The sequence below is a fragment of the Lynx canadensis genome, chromosome F1 (assembly GCF_007474595.2).
Source record: "Lynx canadensis isolate LIC74 chromosome F1, mLynCan4.pri.v2, whole genome shotgun sequence".
Taxonomy (NCBI): Eukaryota; Metazoa; Chordata; class Mammalia; order Carnivora; family Felidae; genus Lynx; species Lynx canadensis.
In genome coordinates this window covers 5,282,251-5,301,096 of record NC_044319.2, presented here as the reverse complement: position 1 = coordinate 5,301,096, position 18,846 = coordinate 5,282,251, and the positions used below count along the sequence as shown (strand labels likewise).

Sequence of the window (18,846 nt, the reverse complement as noted above, 5' to 3'; positions counted from 1 at the left end):
CTGCTTTAAATGTCTGGTAGAATTCCCCTGGGAAGCCATCTGGTCCTGGACTCTTACTTCTTGGGAGATTTTTGATAACTGATTTAATTTCTTCACTGGTTATGGGTCTGTTCAAGCTTTCTATTTCTTCCTGTTTGAGTTTTGGAAGTGTGTGGGTGTTTAGGAATTTGTCCATTTCTTCCAGGTTGTCCAGTTTGTTGGCATATAATTTTTCATAGTATTCCCTGATAATTGCTTGTATTTTGAGGGATTGGTTGTAATAATTCCATTTTCATTCCTGATTTTATCTATTTGGGTCATCTCCATTTTCTTTTTGAGAAGCCTGGCTAGAGGTTTATCAATTTTGTTTATTTTTTCAAAAACCAACTCTTGGTTTCATTGATCTGCTCTACAGTTTTTTTAGTTTCTATATTGTTTATTTCTGCTCTGATCTTTATTATTTCTCTTCTTCTGCTGGGTTTGGGGTATCTTTGATGTTCTGCTTCTATTTCCTTTAAGTGTGCTGCTAGATTTCGTATTTGGGATTTTTCTTGTTTCTTGAGATAGGCCTGGATTGCAATGTATTTTCCTCTCAGGACTGTCTTTGCTGCATCCCAAAGCGTTTGAATTGTTGTCTTTTCATTTACATTTGTTTCCATGTATTTTTAAATTTCTTCTTTAATTGCCTGGTTGACCCATTCATTCTTTAGTAGGGTGTTCTCTAACCCCCATGCTTTTGGAGGTTTTCCAGACTTTTTCCTGTGGTTGATTTCAAGCTTCATAGCATTGTGGTCTGAAATATGCATGGTATGATTTCAATTCTTGTATACTTATGAAGGGCTGTTTTGTGACCCAGTATGTGATCTATCTTGGAGAATGTTCCATGTGCACTTGAGAAGAAAGTATATTCTGTTGCTTTGGGATGCAGAGTTCTAAATATACCTGTGAAGTCCATCTGATCCAATGTATCATTCAGGGCCCTTGTTTCTTTATTGATCCTGTGTCTAGATGATCTATCCATTGTTGTAAGTGGAGTATTAAAGTTCCCTGCAATTACCACATTCTTTTCAATAAGGTTGCTTATGTTTGTGATTAATTGTTTTATATATTTGGGGGCTCCCGTATTCGGCGCATAGACATTTACAATTGTTAGCTCTTTCTGATGGATAGGCCTTGTAATTATCATATAATTCCCTTCTTCATCTCTTGTGACAGCCTTTAATTTAAAGTCTAGTTTGTCTGATCTAAGTCTGGCTACTCCAGCTTTCTTTTGAGTTCCAGTAGCATGATAGATAGTTCTCCATCCCCTCACTTTCAATCTGAAGGTGTCCTCAGGTCTAAAATGAGTCTCTTGTAGACAGCAAATAGATGGGTCTTGTTTTTTTTATCCATTCTGATACCCTACGTCTTTTGGTTGGAGCATTTAGTCCATTTACATTCAGTGTTATTATAGAAAGATATGGGTTTAGAGTCATTGTGATGTCTGTAGGTTTCATGCTTGTAGTGATGTCTCTGGTACTTTGTCGTCCTTGCAACATTTCACTCACAGAATCCCCCTTAGGATCTCTTGTAGGGCTGGTTTAGTGATGATGAATTCCTTCAGTTTTTGTTTGTTTGGGAAGACCTTTATCTCTCCTTCTATTCTGAATGACAGACTTGCTGGATAAAGGATTCTCGGCTTCATGTTTTTTCTATTCATCACATTGAAGATTTCCTGCCATTCCTTTCTGGCCTGCCAAGTTTCAGTAGATAGGTCTGTCAATAGTCTTATCAGTCTCCCTTTATATGTTAGAGCATGTTTATCCCTAGCTGCTTTCAGAATTTTCTCTTTATCCTTGTATTTTGCCAGTTTCACTATGATATGTCGTGCAAAAGGTCGATTCAAGTTACGTCTGAAGGGAGTTCTCTGTGCCTCTTGGATTTCAATGCCTTTTTCCTTCCCCAGATCAGGGAAGTTCTCAGCTATGATTTCTTCAAGTATACCTTCAGCACCTTTCTCTCTTTCTTCCTCCTCTGGTATACCAATTATGCATACATTATTATGTTTTATCGCATCGCTTAGTTCTCTAATTCTCCCCTCATACTCCTGGATTTTTTTCTCTCTTTTTCTCAGCTTCCTCTTTCTCTACATTTTTATCATCTAGTTCACCTATTCTCTCCTCTGCCTCTTCAATCTGAGCTGCGGTCACCTCCATTTTATTTTGCAGCTCATTTGTACCATTTTTTAGCTCCTCCTGACTGTTTCTTAGTCCCTTGATCTCTGTAGTAATAGATTCTCTGTTGTCCTCTCTACTTTTTTCAAGCCCAACGATTAATTTTATGACTATTATGTTAAATTCATTTTCTGTTACATTGCTTAAATTGTTTTTGATCAGTTTGTTAGCTGTCGCTACTTCCTGGAGTTTCTTTTGAGGAGAATTCTTCCATTTCATCATTTTGGATAGTCCCTGGAGTGTCATGGAACTGCAGGGCTCTTCCCCTGTGCTGTCTGGAGTAATTGCCTTGGTGGGTGAGGCTGCAGTCAGACCTGATGTCTGCCCCCAGCCCAGCGCTGGGGCCACAGTCAGACTGGTGTGTGCCTTATCTTCCCCTCTCCCAGTGGCAGCACTCACTGTGGAGTGGTGTGGCCCCTGTCTGGGCTACTCGCACACTGCCAGGCTTGTGGTGCTGCTTCTATAGGATCTTGTGTATTAGCCAGGGTGGACCCACAAGGTGCACAGGGGTGAGAGGGGCAGACTCAGCTCGCTTTGCCTTTGGTGACCCGCTTTGGGAGGGGCCCTGCGGCACGGGGTGGTGGCGGCGGGGGGGTGGGGGGGAGGCAGACCTGTCGGAGAGATGGATCCACAGAAGCACAGCATTGGGTGTTTGCGTGGTGCAAGCAAGTTCCCTTTGGGATTTTGGCTGGGGGATGGGCGAGGGAGATGGCGCTGGCCAGCGCCTTTTTTCCCTGCGAAGCTGAGCTCTGTCCTCTGGGGCTCAACAACTCTCCCTTTCGTTGTTCTCTAGCCCTCCTGCTCTCGGAGCAGAGCTGTTGACTTATAACATTCCAGATGTTAAGTCCCACTGGCTGTCAGAACACACTCCGTCCGACCGCTCCACTTCTGCAAGCCGGATTTGGGGGTTCTGTCTTGCAGGGTGGGCTGGCTGCCCCTCCACCACCCCGGCTCCCTCCAGCCAGTCCGTGTAGTGTGCGCACCTCCTCTCCACCCTTCCTGCCCTCTTCCATGGGCCTCTTGTCTACACTTGCTCCAGAGAGTCCGCTCTGCTAGTCTTCTGGCGGTTTTCTGGGTTATTTAGGGAGATGTGGGTGGAATCTAAGTGGTCAGCCAGACGTGGTGAGCCCAGCGGCCTCCTACACCGCCATCTTCCCTGGAAAACCTCTGAGAGTCTATGTATCCAAAACTGATTTTTAAAAAGCACAGGAATGTGAACACAAGCGCAAACACAAAATCAGGCGAGTGTTTATGTGTAAGCAGGTAGGAGTGGAGGAAGGAGAGACGTGGAGCATTTCTAAGGTATGGGTAGCATTCTGATTCTTGATCTAGGTGATTAATACACAGATGTTCATCTCAGTATTATTCTTTAAATGTGTGTGTGTATCATATACTCTTTTTGTATATATGATACATTCATAATAAAATTATTAAATATGTGGTTTTTAATTTTTTTTAATGTTTATTTATTTTTGAGAGACAGAATGAGACAGAAGATGAGTGGGGGAGGGACAGAGAGAGAGAGAGGGAGACACAGAATCCGAAGCAGGCTCCAGGCTCTGAGCTGACAGCACAGAGTCTGACACGGGGCTCAAACCCATGAACTGTGAGATCATGACCTGAGCCGAAGTCAGATGCTTAACTGACTGAGCCACCCAGGTGTCCCCTAAATATGTGGCATTTTTAAAGAAACACAAAGAAAAAAATATATATATATATATATATATATATATATATATATATATATATAATATTAGAGGTTCATTTTTTTTTACTTTACATCCAAATTAGTTAGCATGTAGTGAAACAATGATTTCAGGAGTAGATTCCTTAATGCCCCTTACCCATTTAGCCCATCCCCCCTCCTACAACCCCTCTAGTAACCCTCAGTTTGTTCTCCATATGTATGAGTCTCTTCTGTTTTGTCCCCCTCCTTGTTTATATATATATATTTTTTTTTCTTTTTTTTAATATTGCCTTGGATGCCATAAAATACCATCCACATGATGGTTTAGAATCAGGGTTTAGAAAAGGTTATCCTTATAAAAGATACATTTTGTAGTAAAACAAGAAAGCAAAATAGAAGAGATAGTTTTGGGCAGGACTTAAAAAAGAGTAGAACATAAAGACAGGAGAATGGAAGAGGAACTCCCACAGGACATTAAGAGCACCAATAGTTCTGACAGGCAAACAGAAAGAACACACTTGAAATATAATATGGCAAGGGAAATTGAATAGGAAAAAATATGGAGATTCCCTGAAAATCATTTGGAATGGCTTGAATTTTTTCCTGGATATAATTATGGGGCCATTGATGTTTCTAAGCAGAACAGCACTTAATGAAATTCAGTTTAAAGGAGATAAATTACAACATGGCAGATTAAATACAATTGTTTATCTCCACTCTCACCCATAATCTCAGTAAGATAGTTGCAAGCCTACAAGGAGAAGCAATGGGAAGGGAGGCAAGAAAGTAGAAAGCAGAGAGAGAAGTGGTAACTGACTTAGTAGAGCATGAAATTGTATTAATTAAGAGCTCACAGAGGGAATTCTAAAGTGATGGGGACCCCCCAGTGTGCCTTCAGTTCTTTCCTCCTGCTCTGCTCCCTGAATATGGAAACCTAGCATATATCCTGGCAAGATAGAAGAGGAGTTTTCTTTGTGTTAACTGATCAGACCTACTTAAAATAACTTAAATTGGAGTCAGAAAGGAAAAAGCACGATGGAGCACATGGTGAGCAAGAAGTGTCCCTCAGAGCTGACCCACACACAACTTGTTACAACTTCTCTCTTAAATATTAGACAACCAAAGACTAACAGAGAATTATAGGTTCCAATATGAATGTCAGACACCTGAATCAATAAAAAGAACAGTAGAACTCAGAGGAAAAAACACATAGAGGGAGCCAAAGAAAAGATCACAAAAAAGTATAAAATCTTCAGAGAAAGAGAAGATATTACACACATAAAAGAAATTAAGATGTTATAAAATGGGAAAGAAGTAAGAAAAGAACTTTGAAACGTGTATGATCACCATAAAAAAATCAAACATTTGAAAACAAAATGATAGACGTGGAAAATTGAAGATGTGGTTTATATATACAATGGAATACCTACTTGGCAATCAGAAGGAATGAAATCCTGCCATTTGTAACAGCATGGATGGAACTGGAGGGTATTATGCTAAGTGAAATAAGTCAGTCATAAAAAAGACAGATATCATATGTTTTCACTCATATGTGGAACTTGAGAAATTTAACAGAAGACCACGGGGGGAAGGGAAGGGGAAAAAATAGTTTCAAACAGAAAGGGAGGCAAACTATAAGAGACTCTTGAGGAAAATAAACTGAGGGTTGATAGGGGGACGGGGGGCTGGGAAATGGGTGATGGGCATTGAGGAGGGCACTTGTTGGGATGAGCACTGGGTGTTGTATGTAAGCAATGAATCACGGCAATCTACCCCCCAAACCAAGAGCACACTGTATGTAGTGTAAGTTAGCTAACTTGACAATAAATTATATAGAAATAGAGAAAGAAAGAAAGAAAGAAAGAAAGAAAGAAAGAAAGAAAGAAACACAGTAAAAAAAAAATAAGGAAAAAGAAAATTGAAATGCTCAGTATGTCTTAGCTAGGCCTTGAGTGCTGGCTCCTTTCTAGGCCTTGTAGATAGGAAGTTATCCATTCAAACAAAATAGTCACCGATGCTTAGTTATAATGGGGCTATACACATATGAAATTATTATTATATATAGAATAATGTATTTATATTTATATATATATAATATGTGTGTGTGTGTGTGTATATATGACAATGTAACAAAATGGTACTGATGATTTTTTTATGTTTATTTATTTATTTTGAGAGAGAGAGAGAGAGAGAGAGAGTGTGTGTGGAAGGGGCAAATAGAGGGGAGAGAGAGAGAATCCCAGGCAGGCTGTGCACTGTTAGTGCAGAGCCTGAGGTGGGGCTTGAACTCACAAACCATGAGATCATGACCTGAGCTGAAATCAAGAGTCAGATGCTTAACCAATGAGCCACCCAGGCACCCCATGATGATTTTAGAAATTGTACTTGAAACTGATGTTACCAAGTCAGTAGTGTGGCTTGCCAAAAACAGTAATTGCATTGAGTGTCATGGCAGCATGGTGATTTGGTGATAACCCTACAAATGCCCCAACATGGGCTGCCTTGACCTGCCAGGACCACAGTCCGAGTGGGCAGAATGCCATCACCCAGGTATGTATTCACTGAGGAAATAGAAAACTCAAGAGATGTTCACTGAACATCTACAACCCAACATCTCCTCGATTGTCCTGCTAAGAAACTCTCCTTGGAATTCTTCACGACTTCTGAGATTCATGGTAGAATGCTTGTTTTCACAAATTCCTCTGTATGTCCACTCAAAAGATAGACCCAGCCCTGTTGAATAATAGAATACCAAGAAAAAAAGGGGGAGATCCTAAAATCTTAAAGAAAGGCAATCCATTTAAATAATAGCAAGAATCAGTGTATCATCTGGCTTTTCATTAGTAAACTTTAATACAAAAAGAAGGGAGAAGATGCCCTCAGAGCTCTGAAGTCTCTGCCTAATTTATTCAGTAGGTGTGTAAAATATTTTCAGATATTCGGGGGTCTCAAAATTTTATGTTCATATATTTTCTATTCACATATACATGAATGTACATTCATATTTCACATTCATATATATTTTTTATGTTCAATTTTATACTTTCACAGAGAGGTACTGAAGGATGTGCTTTAGCCAAACCAGAAAGATCAAAGCTCTGGACTGAGAACATGGTGCCTTCAGCCCAGAGAGTTATGAAATGAACAAGTACTAGATGACCTGTCTTTACCACGTGGAAAATATTAGGGAGCACCATTTCACCTCCTGGCACACTTAGGAAACAACAGATTTTCAAAATCAAATAATTATTAACTCTAGGAGAAGGATTATGAATATATATGTGTATATGTGAAGATGTAATTATAGTACAATAACTGGCTCAGTAGTAAACAATATTTACATAGTAAAACAATGTAAACCCTATAGATTTAGCTAAACACTGTGATGTTGGAGAAGAGACGTATGGGTAGTTAAACTTTATGAGCAATACATCTTCATCTGTCATATAAGAAGCCAATAGATAATGTGTAAAAATTATATATTAAGAGAGAAGCATAAGAATATTTGAGAATTTGGAGACACACTGCAAATGAGAGAGCTGTAAGAGTCCAGATTGTTTTCCTTTGGGAACAAGAGTGAAGAATGTGGAGAAATGGGGCAGGGGTAGCCTTTTAGTGCTATTTAATTTGTTTCACCCAGATTTATGTTGATAAAAATAAAATTTTTTTAAAGATGATAAATGTCAGTAGTGTACAAAATGGATGAGAAGAGAGGCCATTACATTTTTATACATTCTATGTTTATAATTTCTACACTTAATTCTAATATTTTATAGACATAATTTTTTATATTTAATTTTTATATTTTTAATTTTCATATTCTTCTTCTCCTTAGGACCTGGCATATTTCAGTGCCAATGACAACAGATGATGTGCTAAAGGAAATTAAAGGAAATCAGGTGGCTTTTCAAGACTGCTTTATCGCAGATGTTCTTTTCCTGCTGACCTTCCCTTTGTTGACAATGCCCGAGATTCCTGACTCTTTACCAATCACTTCACCGCAAGGTAGTCAGTTAATATTAGCCTGGGCTACTTGTGTTCTTTCATCGGTTGTGGTGGTAGCTGATATGGAGACCTTTCAAACAAATGATTCATTCCGTACTTGGACCAGAATCAGAGTGCCTCCAAACATTTTGACTGACGATGAGAGACACAACGTGTCTGATGTGAACATATCGTGGGATGGAATATTTTTTCTAATAAATGGTATTCTTTACATCAAAACTTTTACTGCGTTCAAAAGACTGGGAAGAAATGAAAATCTTCCTGATGGTGGAATTATGGGCATTTCCTCAAGAAAATGGTGTTGGGCCAGACATTTATTAAAGGTTAGTAAAAGATTATATATATATATATATATATATATATATATATGTATATTAGACTTACACATTTAGACAAATTCACCATATCACTTAATTCCATGGTATAAAAGAGACTATACTATGCAGATTTTGCAGAGCTATTTTATTTTTGGTGGTAAGTAAAACCATCTTCCTAACCTAAATTTTCAGAAGCCTCTGTTTAGAGATGCATTTCCAACAACAAAGAATGAAATAAATCTTGGTTGTTATTATGCAGAGTCATTTAATTATATTATGAGAGTTTTGTTTTATCTCAATGTGGGCAAAAGGCCCAAAAAACTATTTTACCCAAAGATATCATGTGCTCTCAAAATTGGATTAACTTTTCTTTTTGACAATATAGTGAATAAAATATTTTAGACATTCTGACAGGTGTGAGGTGATATCTCCTTGTAGTTTTGATTTGCATTTCCCTGATAATGAGTGATGTTGAGTATCTTTTCATGTGTCTGTTGGCCATTGGCGTGTTTTCTTTGAAAAAATGTCTATTCATGTCTTCTGCCCATTTTTTTAAATTTTTAAAATTTTTATTTTTTAATTTACACCCAAGTTAGTTAGCATATAGTGCAACCATGATTTCAGAAGTAGATTCCTTAATGCCCCTTACCCATTTAGCCCATCCCCCCTCCCACAGCCTCTCCAGCAACCCTCTGTTTGTTCTCCATATTTAAGAGTCTGTTTTGTCTCCCTCCCTCTTTTTATATTACTTTTGCTTCCCTTCCCTTCTGTTCATGTGTTTTGGATCTTAAAGTCTTAACATGAGTGAAGTCACATGATATTTGTCTTTCTCTGACTAATTCATTTAGCATAATACCCTCTAGTTCTATCCACGTAGTTGCAAATGGCAAGATTTCATTCTTTTTGATTGCCAAGTAATACTCCATTGTATATATACACCACGTCTTCTTTATCCATTCATCCATCGATGGACATTTGGGCTCTTCCCATACTTTGCCTACTGTTGGTAGCGCTGCTATAAACATTGGGGTGCGTATGCCCCTTCAAAACAGCACACCTGTATCCCTTGGATAGATACCTAGTAGTGCAATTGCTGGGGCATACAGTAGTTCTATTTTTAATTTTTTGAGGAACCTCCATACTGTTTTCCACAGTGGCTGCACCAGCTTGCATTCCCACCAACAATGCAAAAGAGAGCCTCTTTCTCTGCATCCTCGCCAACATCTGTTGTTGCCTGAGTTGTTAATGTTAGCCATTCTGACAGGTGTGAGGTGGTATCTCATTGTGGTTTTGATTTGTATTTCCCTGATAATAACTGATGTTGAGCATTTTTTCATGTGGAGGTTGGCCATCTGGATGTCTTCTTTGGAGAAGTGTCTATTCATGTCTTTTGCCCATTTCTTCACTGGATTATTTGTTTTTTGGATGTTGAGTTTGATAAGTTCTTTAGATATTTTGGATACTAACACTTTATCAGATATGTCATTTGCAAATATCCTCTCCCATTCCATAGGTTGTCTTTTAGTTTTACTTATTGTTTCCTTGGCTCTGCAGAGGTTTTTATTTTGATAAAGTCCCAATAGTTTATTTTTGCTTTTGTTTCTCTTGCCTTAAGAGACCTATCTAGTAAGAAGTTGCTATGCCAATGTAAAAGAGGTTACTGCCCGTGTTCTCCTCTAGGATTCTAATGGTTTCCTGTTTCACATTTAGGTCCTCATTTTAAATTTATTTTAGTGTGTGGTATAAGAAAGTGGTCCAGGTTCATTCTTCTGCATGTCACTGTCCAGTTTTCTCAACACCATTTGATGAAGAGACTGGGTTTTTTTTGCATTGGATATTCTTTCCTGCTTTGTCAAAGATTAATAGTCCATATAGCTGTAGATTCATTTCTGGGTTTTCTATTCTGTTCCATTGATCTATGTCTATTTTGGGGCTTATACCATACTGTCTTGATTACTACAGCTTTGTAATATATTTTAAAGAAAGAACAAATTTTAAAAACTAATTAGAAAGTGTTTTGAACTATGGGCACCTGGGTGACTCAGTTGGCTAAGCATCAGACTCTTGATTTCAGCACAGGTCATGATCTCAGGGTTCATGAGTTAGGGCCCTGTGTTGGGCTCTGCACTGACAGTGTGGAGCCTGCTTGGGATTCTCTCTCTCCCTCTCTCTCTCTCTATGCCCCTCCACCGCTCATGCTTTCTCTCTCTCAAAATAAATAAACACTTTTTAAACTGAAAGAAACAAACTGTTTTGAACTGAAAGAAAATGGAAACAATATGTCAAAATTGGTGGGATGCTACTGAAGAGATACTTAGAGGGAAATTTATAACATTAATCCTCTATATTACAAAAGAAGAAATATCTCAAATCCATGATCTCTGCTTCCACTTTAAGAAACCAGAAATGATTTCAACCAAAAGTAAACAGAAGAAAGGAAATAAAAAAAAATCATTGGGTAAATTAATGGCATTAAGAAAAACAAAACAAAATAAAAACAGAAAACCTACAGAGAAAATCAACAAAACCAAAAAGCTGATTCATTGAGAAGATCCATAAAATTGGCAACTCTTTAGCCAGACTGACTGAGGATAAAACAAAAAAGAGAAGACACAAATTGCCAATATTGAGACTGAAAGAAGTGGAATTGGTGCAAAGTCTGCTGCTGCTAAAAAGACAGTAAAACAATGTTACAAACAACTGTAAATACAAAGTTAAAAAGAATCTAAAACACATTCAAAACCATAAAATGGACAAGTTACTTGAAAGACACAAACTACCAAAGCCTCCTTAAGAAGAAACAGATGACAGGGGTGCCTGGGTGGCTCAGTTGGGTAAGCGTCCAACTTTGGCTCAGGTCATGATCTCGCAGTTCGTGAGTTTGAGCCCCACGTTGGGCTCTGTGCTGTCAGCTCAGAGCCTGGAGCCAGCTTCAGATTCTGTGTCTCCCTCTCTATCTCTGCCCCTCCCCCATTCATGCTCTGTCTCTCTCTCTTTTAAGAATAAACATTAAGGGGCGCCTGGGTGGCGCAGTCGGTTAAGCGTCCGACTTCAGCCAGGTCACGATCTCGCGGTCTGTGAGTTCGAGCCCCGCATCAGGCTCTGGGCTGATGGCTCGGAGCCTGGAGTCTGTTTCCGATTCTGTGTCTCCCTCTCTCTCTCTGCCCCTCCCCTGTTCATGCTCTGTCTCTCTCTGTCCCAAAAATAAATAAACGTTGAAAAAAAAAATTAAAAAAAAAAAAAAGAATAAACAAAAAAAAAAAAAACTAAAGAAGAAACAGATGACATGAATACTCTTACATCAATCAAAGTAATTGAATTTGTTATTTAAAAACCTTCCCACAAAGAAACCTCCAGGCCAGGAGGATTTCATCAGTGTCCTGCTATATATTTTAAAAATAAATGATGCCAGTTCTAAACTTCAGAAAATTGAAGAGGGAGTAATACTTTTCAATTGATTCCATGGAGCAGCTTGTCTGATACTACAACCAAGAATAACATATTAGAAAAATATAAAACTACATAGTAATATCTCTCATAAACAAAATTTTAAACTTCTAGGCAAAATTTTAGCAAACTAGATCCAACAATATATAGAAAGGAAAATATATCATGCACAGGTAGGGTTTTAGTTCAGGAATGAAAGAGTGGTTTACATTAGAAAATCAATCAACACGACTTACCATATTAGAAAACAACAAAAGAAAAACCATATGATCATTTCAATAGACACAGAAAAGCACTTGACAACATCCAATATACACAATTGATTTTAACAATCAGCAAAATAGGAATAAGAAGGAATTTCTTCAACTTAACACAGGACATTCATATAAAATGAATGGCTAACATTGCACGTGATGGTAAAAGACTAGCCCACTTAGATTTAATGCAGTTATTGCTGTGGTTGGGTTTTAAGTCTACCATTTTGTTATCTATTTTCTATTAACACTATATATTCTTTATTTCTTTTTTTTTTTCTTGCCTTCCTTGCTTAAAATAAGGAACAAGGCAAGAATGTGTGCTCCTATTACTTCTATTCAACATTGTGCTGGCCATTCTAGTAGGTGCAATGAGTCAAGAAACAAAGGCATGTACCTTGGAAAGGAAGAGTGAAACTGTCTTTATTACCAAACAGCATCATTAGATGTAGAAAAGGTTACAGAATATACAAGAAACCCATCAGGGCTAATAAATTTGTTTACTAAGATTGCAGTTTATAAGATCAATATAAAAACTCAAATTTATTTCCATATGAAATATACAATTTAATTTTGCATAGGAAATATACAAGCATAAAAATGAACAATAACAAATTGAAACTTTAAGAAATACTATTTATAGTACATTATAAAATATTAAGTGCTTAGGGATGATTCTGACAAAAGATGTGCAAGTGTATACACACTTAAAGACTACAAAACACAAATAACCGTATGATTTCACTCATGTGGAATTTAAGAAACAAAACGAACAAGCAAAGGGAAGAGAAGGAGAGGCAGACCAAGAAACAGACTCTTAACTATAGAGAACAAACTTATGGTCCAGAAGAGAGGTGGGTGGAGGGGTGATGGAAATAGGTGATGGGGATTAAGGAGTGATGAGCACTGGGTGATATACTGAAGTGTTGAATCACTATATTGTACACCTGAAACTAATATTACACTGTGTGTTACTCACTGGAATTTAAAAGCTTAAAAAAATGGTACCACGCACACATACCACCACACACACTACACATATAACACACACACACACACACACACACACACACACACATTACAAAATATTACTGGTGAAATAAAAGACTTAAGTGGAGAGATCTGTTCATGGGTGAGAAGACTCTGTTAAGGTGTCAATGCTTGAGAAATTCAGCACACATCAGTTAAAATCCCAGTAGGCTTCTAATAGAAATTGAGAAGCTGATTCTAAAAGTCATATGGAAATTCAAGAGAGAACCAAAAAAATTTCCAGATTTCCAAGAACAAATGCCATTAAAAATGTACAAGATCTTGGTTGAGACGAAAATAAAATATTATCAAAAATATTAATAAAGATCCGAATACATAGCCATATCATGTTCATGGATTAGAATACAGAATATTTTAAGCTTTTCAATTCTTCCCGGATTTATCTATCGATTTGATGCTGTTCCAGTCAAACTCCCAATGTTACTTTGTGGAGCTCAGTACACTGATTCTAAAATACATATCAAAGAGTAAAGAGCTGAAAGTTGGAATGGTTGGGTAGCAAAGTATTTCTTCTATCATACATCAAAATTTATTACAAGGCTATAGTAATTAAAACATAAAATACTTATGGCAGTTTTTTTTTTCATTTCGTTCCACATCTCACCAACATTGGGTGTGTCCAATCTTTTATTATCTAAACTCTTCTAGAGGGTATGCACTAGCTTTCTTATGTTTCATGCTTATATGGTGCATTATTTTTATCCCTTTACAATCAATCTGTCTGTGACTTCATACTTCTTATAAACTGCAATCTTGCTTCTTCTCCAGTGTGACAATATATGCTTTAAAAGTATAGTATTCAGGGGCACCTGGGTGGCTCAGTTGGTTAAGCATCTGACTTCGGCTCAGGTCATGATCTCGTGAGTTCACGAGTTCACGAGTTCGAGCTGCATGTAAGGCTCTATTCTGACCATTCAAAGCCTGGAGCCTGCTTCAGATTCTGTAACTCCCTTTCTCTCTGCCCCTCCCCTGTTTGCGCTCTCTCTCTCTCTCTCTCTCTGTCTCTCTCTCTCTCAAAAATAAATAAACATTAAAAAAATATTTTAAAAATTATAGTATTCAGTCCACCAAGATTTAACATAACTACTGCTATGGTTGGAGTTAAGTCTACCATCTTGGTATTTGTTTTCTAGTAACCCCACGTGTTCTTTGTTCCTTTGTTTCTCTCTTCTTGTCCTCTGAAGGAATCATGTTTTTTTCAGTATCTCTGTTTTCAGCTGTGTTCATTTTTTTTTTATTCAAGATCTTCTTTTTAGTGATTGCATTTGGCTGTACAACAATCTTTTTGTTAAGGCTATTTATTTATTTTAAGAGAGAGTGTATGCACGTGCACATGCATGAGTGGGGAAGGGGCAGAGAGAGGGGGAAAGAGAGAGAATCCCAAGCAGGCTTCCTGCTGTCAGTGCAGAGTCCAATGCAGTGCTCAGTGTCATGAACTGTGGGATTATGACCTGAGCCAAAACCAAGAATCTGATGCACAACAGACTGAGCCACCCAGGTGCCCCATAATAATCATCTTTAATTTATCAGAGTCTAATTTCAAGTAGTATATACTTAACAACAGTGTAAGAAACTTATGACTGTATGGTTCCATTTATATCCCTCCCACCCTTTATATTCTTATCTCATATTTTACTTCTAAATATGCTATAAATTTCAAAATATATTGTTACTATTTTTCCTTTAAAAAGGTCAATTGTCAGGGGGCCTGGGTGGCTCAGTCAGTTAAGTGGCTGACTGATTTCGGCTCAGGTCATGATCTCATGGTTTGTGAGTTCGAGCCCCACCTTGGGCTCTGTGCTGACAGCACAGGGATTCTCTCTCTCCCTCTCTCTCTGCCCCTACCCTACTTTGTGTGCTCTCTCTCTCTCTCTCTAAAAAAAAAGAAAGTAAATAAATGAATTAATAGTCAATTGTGATAAAGATGTATAGATATATAGATATAAACTGATGGCAAAATAAGTCTTTATAGATATATTCTCCCAGGCAGGCTTCATTTCTGTTTGCATATCCAGAGTTCCTCCTGAATCCATTTCCCTTCTGCCTGAGGAATATCTTTGAATTTTCCTATACAACAAGTTCTCTCAGCATTTGTCTGTATAAAGGTGTCTTTATTTTTTGGCCTTCATTTTTGAAGGGCATTTTTCACTGAATACAGAATTATAGGATGACAGCTGGGTTTTGTTGTTTTTAAAGCAATTTATGATGACATCGTTCCATTATCTTATGGCCTCTATCATTTTGGGGAAGAAGTCAGCCATCATTCATGCCATTGTTCTCACATATACAATGTGTCTTTTTATCTGCCGCTGCTTTTAGAATTTGCACGTTATCTTTGGTCTTCAGCATTTTTATTATGTATTATTCATTAGTAGTTAGGTGCGATTTCCTTTGTATATATCCTGTTTGTGGTTCAACTGAGTCTCTTGGGTTTCTGGGATTATGTCAGTCATTAATTTGGGGATGTTCTTGGACATTATCTCTTCAAATATTTCTTCTGCACCATTCTGTTTTTCCTCTCCTTCTAGGGGTTTAGAAATGCATATATGACACCATTTAATATTGTCCCACAGACCTCAGTCTGTTCATTTTGTGTTTACGCTACTTCTTTCTTTGTATTTCAGTTTGTATATTCACCTGTCTTCAAGCTCACAGCCCTTCAGCTTTTCCCACTTTACTCTTGAATGCGTCTAATAATTTTTTTATTCCTGATGTCATATTTTTTTTATTTCTAACATTTCACTTTGTTCTTTTTTATCATTTACATATCTCAGCTGAAATTCCCCATCTCTGTACTCGCGTTGCCCATCTTTTCCAGTAGGTCCTTCAGCATTTTTATCAGTTATTACCTCTTTAGCCATACTTGGGCTCTTAGCACTGACAAGATTCCAGGGATCTCTTCACACTTTACAACTGGCCCATCACCTTTCCAAACTCGAGGACAGCTGTCTCTGCTTTATAGTCTAGCTGCCAGCTTTTTGATCTCTAAGGAATTCTCTTTCCTCATCTGCCCTGGGATTTTCAGGCATTGAGAGACCTCTCTCTCTTTCTCTTTCTCTTTCTCTTTCTCTTTCTCTTTCTCTTTCTCTTTCTCTTTCTCTCTCTCTCTCTCTCTCTCTCTCTCTCTCTCTCTCCCATGCTTCCCTGTCCCCAGTTGTGGCAGGGAGGCTGCCTTACACTTTGTAAAGGCCAAGCATGTCTCAGAGGGAGAGTCTCTCAACCCCCGTATCCCACTCCCAGCCTATGATAGCTGAGAATCCGGAGTACAGATGGATTTCTCTCAACTTTGCTGCCTTGCAGCCTGCCCCCTCCCTGTCTTCAGAGGATTACTGCTTTATTTTTGAGAGAGTCCCTGAATGCCTCAAGGGGATCTCTCAGCTCCCTGGCCTTGTCCCAAAACCTTTGGCTTACTACACCTATGCACTAGGTGAAGATCTATGGGAAAGTTTGTGGGTGGGTAAAAACTCATTCCATGGCTGAGGCTCCTTGGAATTCCCATATGTCATATTTATGACGGATTCCTCTTCCCATCCCTCTGCCAAGAATGAGCATAACCTTGGGTCTTTTCTATGAGAGGCTCATCACTTTGTTTCTAATATATTTACTCTTGGAAGATCATCTCACACTCATTTAAGCAACACAAGCTCTAGACTTTTTTTTTAAGTTTTTATTTTTTTTCTTATTTTTAAAAATTTTTTTAAAGTTTAAATACAAATTAATTAGCATATAGTGTAATAATAATTTCAGGAATAAAATTTAGTGATTCATCACTTACATATAACAACCCAGTGCTCATCCCAACAAGTGCCCTCCTTAATGCCCCTCACCTCTTTAGCCCTTCCTCCCACCCAAACCCTGTCAGCAACCCTCAGTTTTTTCTCTGTATTTAAGAGTCTCTTATGGTTTGTCTCCCTCTTTGTTTTTATATTAATTTTGCTTCCCTTCCCTTCTGTTAATCTGTTTTGGATCTTAAATTCCACATATGAGTGAAATCATAGATTTGTCTTTCTCTTACTGACTTATTTCACTTAGCACAATACCCTCCAGTTCCATCTACGTAGTTGCAAATGGCAAGATTTCATTCTTTTTGATTGCCGAGTAATACTCCATTATATACATATATATATATACACACCACATCTTCCTTATCCATTCATCCATCAATGGAGATTTGGGCTCTTTCCATACTTTGGCTATTGTTGATAGTGCTGCTATAAACATTGAAGGGTGCATGTGTCCCTTCAAATCAGCATACATGTATCCTTTGGATAAATACCTAGTAGTGCAATTGCTGGGTCATAGGGTAGTTCTATTTTTAAGTTTTTGAGGAACCTCCATACTGTTTTCCAGAGTGGCTGCACCAGTTTGCATTCCTACCAGCAGTGCAAAAGTTGTCCTCTTTCTCTGCATCCTCGCCAACATCTGTTGTTGCCTGTGTTGTTAATGTTAGCCATTCTGGCAGGTGTGAGGTGGTATCTCATCGTGGTCTTGATTTGTATTTCCCCAATGATGGATGATGTTGAGGATTTTTTCATGTGTCTGTCAGCCATCTGGATGGATGTCTTCTTTGGAGAAGCGTCTATTCGTGTCTTTTGCCCATTTCTTCACTGGATTGTTTGTTTTTTGGGTGTTGAGTTTGACAAGTTCTTTATAGATTTTGAATACTAACCCTTTATCTGATATGTCATTTACAAATTTCTTTTCCCATTCCTTCGGTTGCCTTTTAGTTTTGCTGATTGTTTCCTTCGCTGTGCGGAAACTTTATATCTTGATGAGGTCCCTATAGTTCATTTTTGCTTTTGTTTTCCTTACCTCTAGAGAAATGTCAAATAAGAAGTTGCTGCAGCTGAGGTCAAAGGGGTTGTTGCTTGTTTTCTCCTCGAGGCTTTTGATGGCTTCCTGTCTTATGTTTAGGTCTTTCATCCATTTTGAGTTTATGGATTTGAGTGTATGGTGTAAGAAAGTGGTCCAGGTTCATTCTTCTGCATGTCGCTGTCCAGTTTTCCCAGCACCACTTGCTGAAGAGACTGTCTTTTTTCCATTGGATATTCTTTCCTGCTTTGTCAAAGATTAGTTGGCCATACGTTTGTGGGTCCATTTCTGGGTTCTCTAATTCTGTTCCATTGTGTCTGTTCTTGTGCCAGTACCATACTGTCTTGATGATGACAGCTTTGTAGCACTGTTTGTAGTCTTGAATTGTGATGCCTCCAGCTTTGCTTTTCTTTTTCAAGATTGCTTTGGCTATTCAGAGTTTTTTCTGGTTCCATACAAGTTTTAGGATTGTTTGTTCTAGCTCTGTGAAGAATGCTGGTGTTATTTTGATAGGAGTTGCATTGAATGTGTAGATTGCTTGGGTAGTGTCGACATTTTATCACTATGTGCCCAAGAGACTCCTTTTGACAGTCATGAAAATAGAAGTTACATATTAAGTAAAAATCTCTAAGAATTAGAAACAATTGGGAAGAAGAGACAGGGGAGAAGAGGGATCTTGGCTTGCTAAATGAAATTAGGCCCACTGAATTTCAGACACAACAGTCTCTCTAACAGCCTGTGTTCATAAAAGGGTAGTATTGATCCAAAGTTTTAAGTTCTCTCTTCTCTTGATCTCATATCCAAGGAAGCTATAATTCCAAAAATAACTTCATGTTTGAAGTGTCTTTATATCTTGACCGTAGTGAACATCAAAAAGGCACTCCTGGCCAGAGTGGATAAATACATAAGAAAAGAGAAGGCTGATATTCTCTGGGGATTTAAAAGGGAATTAAAATTAATTATGTCTATAGATAAAGAGTAAAATTACTGAAATAACTTATATTTATGAATATATATAATATGACATATTTCCATGTCATGTATTTCAATACCTGGAGTATTATTCAGAAATACACTAAGAG

General features: G+C 38.0%; 1 protein-coding gene across 1 annotated transcript in view; it reads left to right on the top strand.

Annotated features, from left to right (window-relative positions):
- CATSPERE (catsper channel auxiliary subunit epsilon) overlaps positions 1-18,846 on the top strand; it is a 197,729-nt gene that overhangs the window by 114,317 nt on the left and 64,566 nt on the right. Inside the window, 1 exon segment of the mRNA XM_032591870.1 lies at positions 7,715-8,207. Within this exon segment, the coding sequence (XP_032447761.1) occupies positions 7,715-8,207 (493 nt within the window).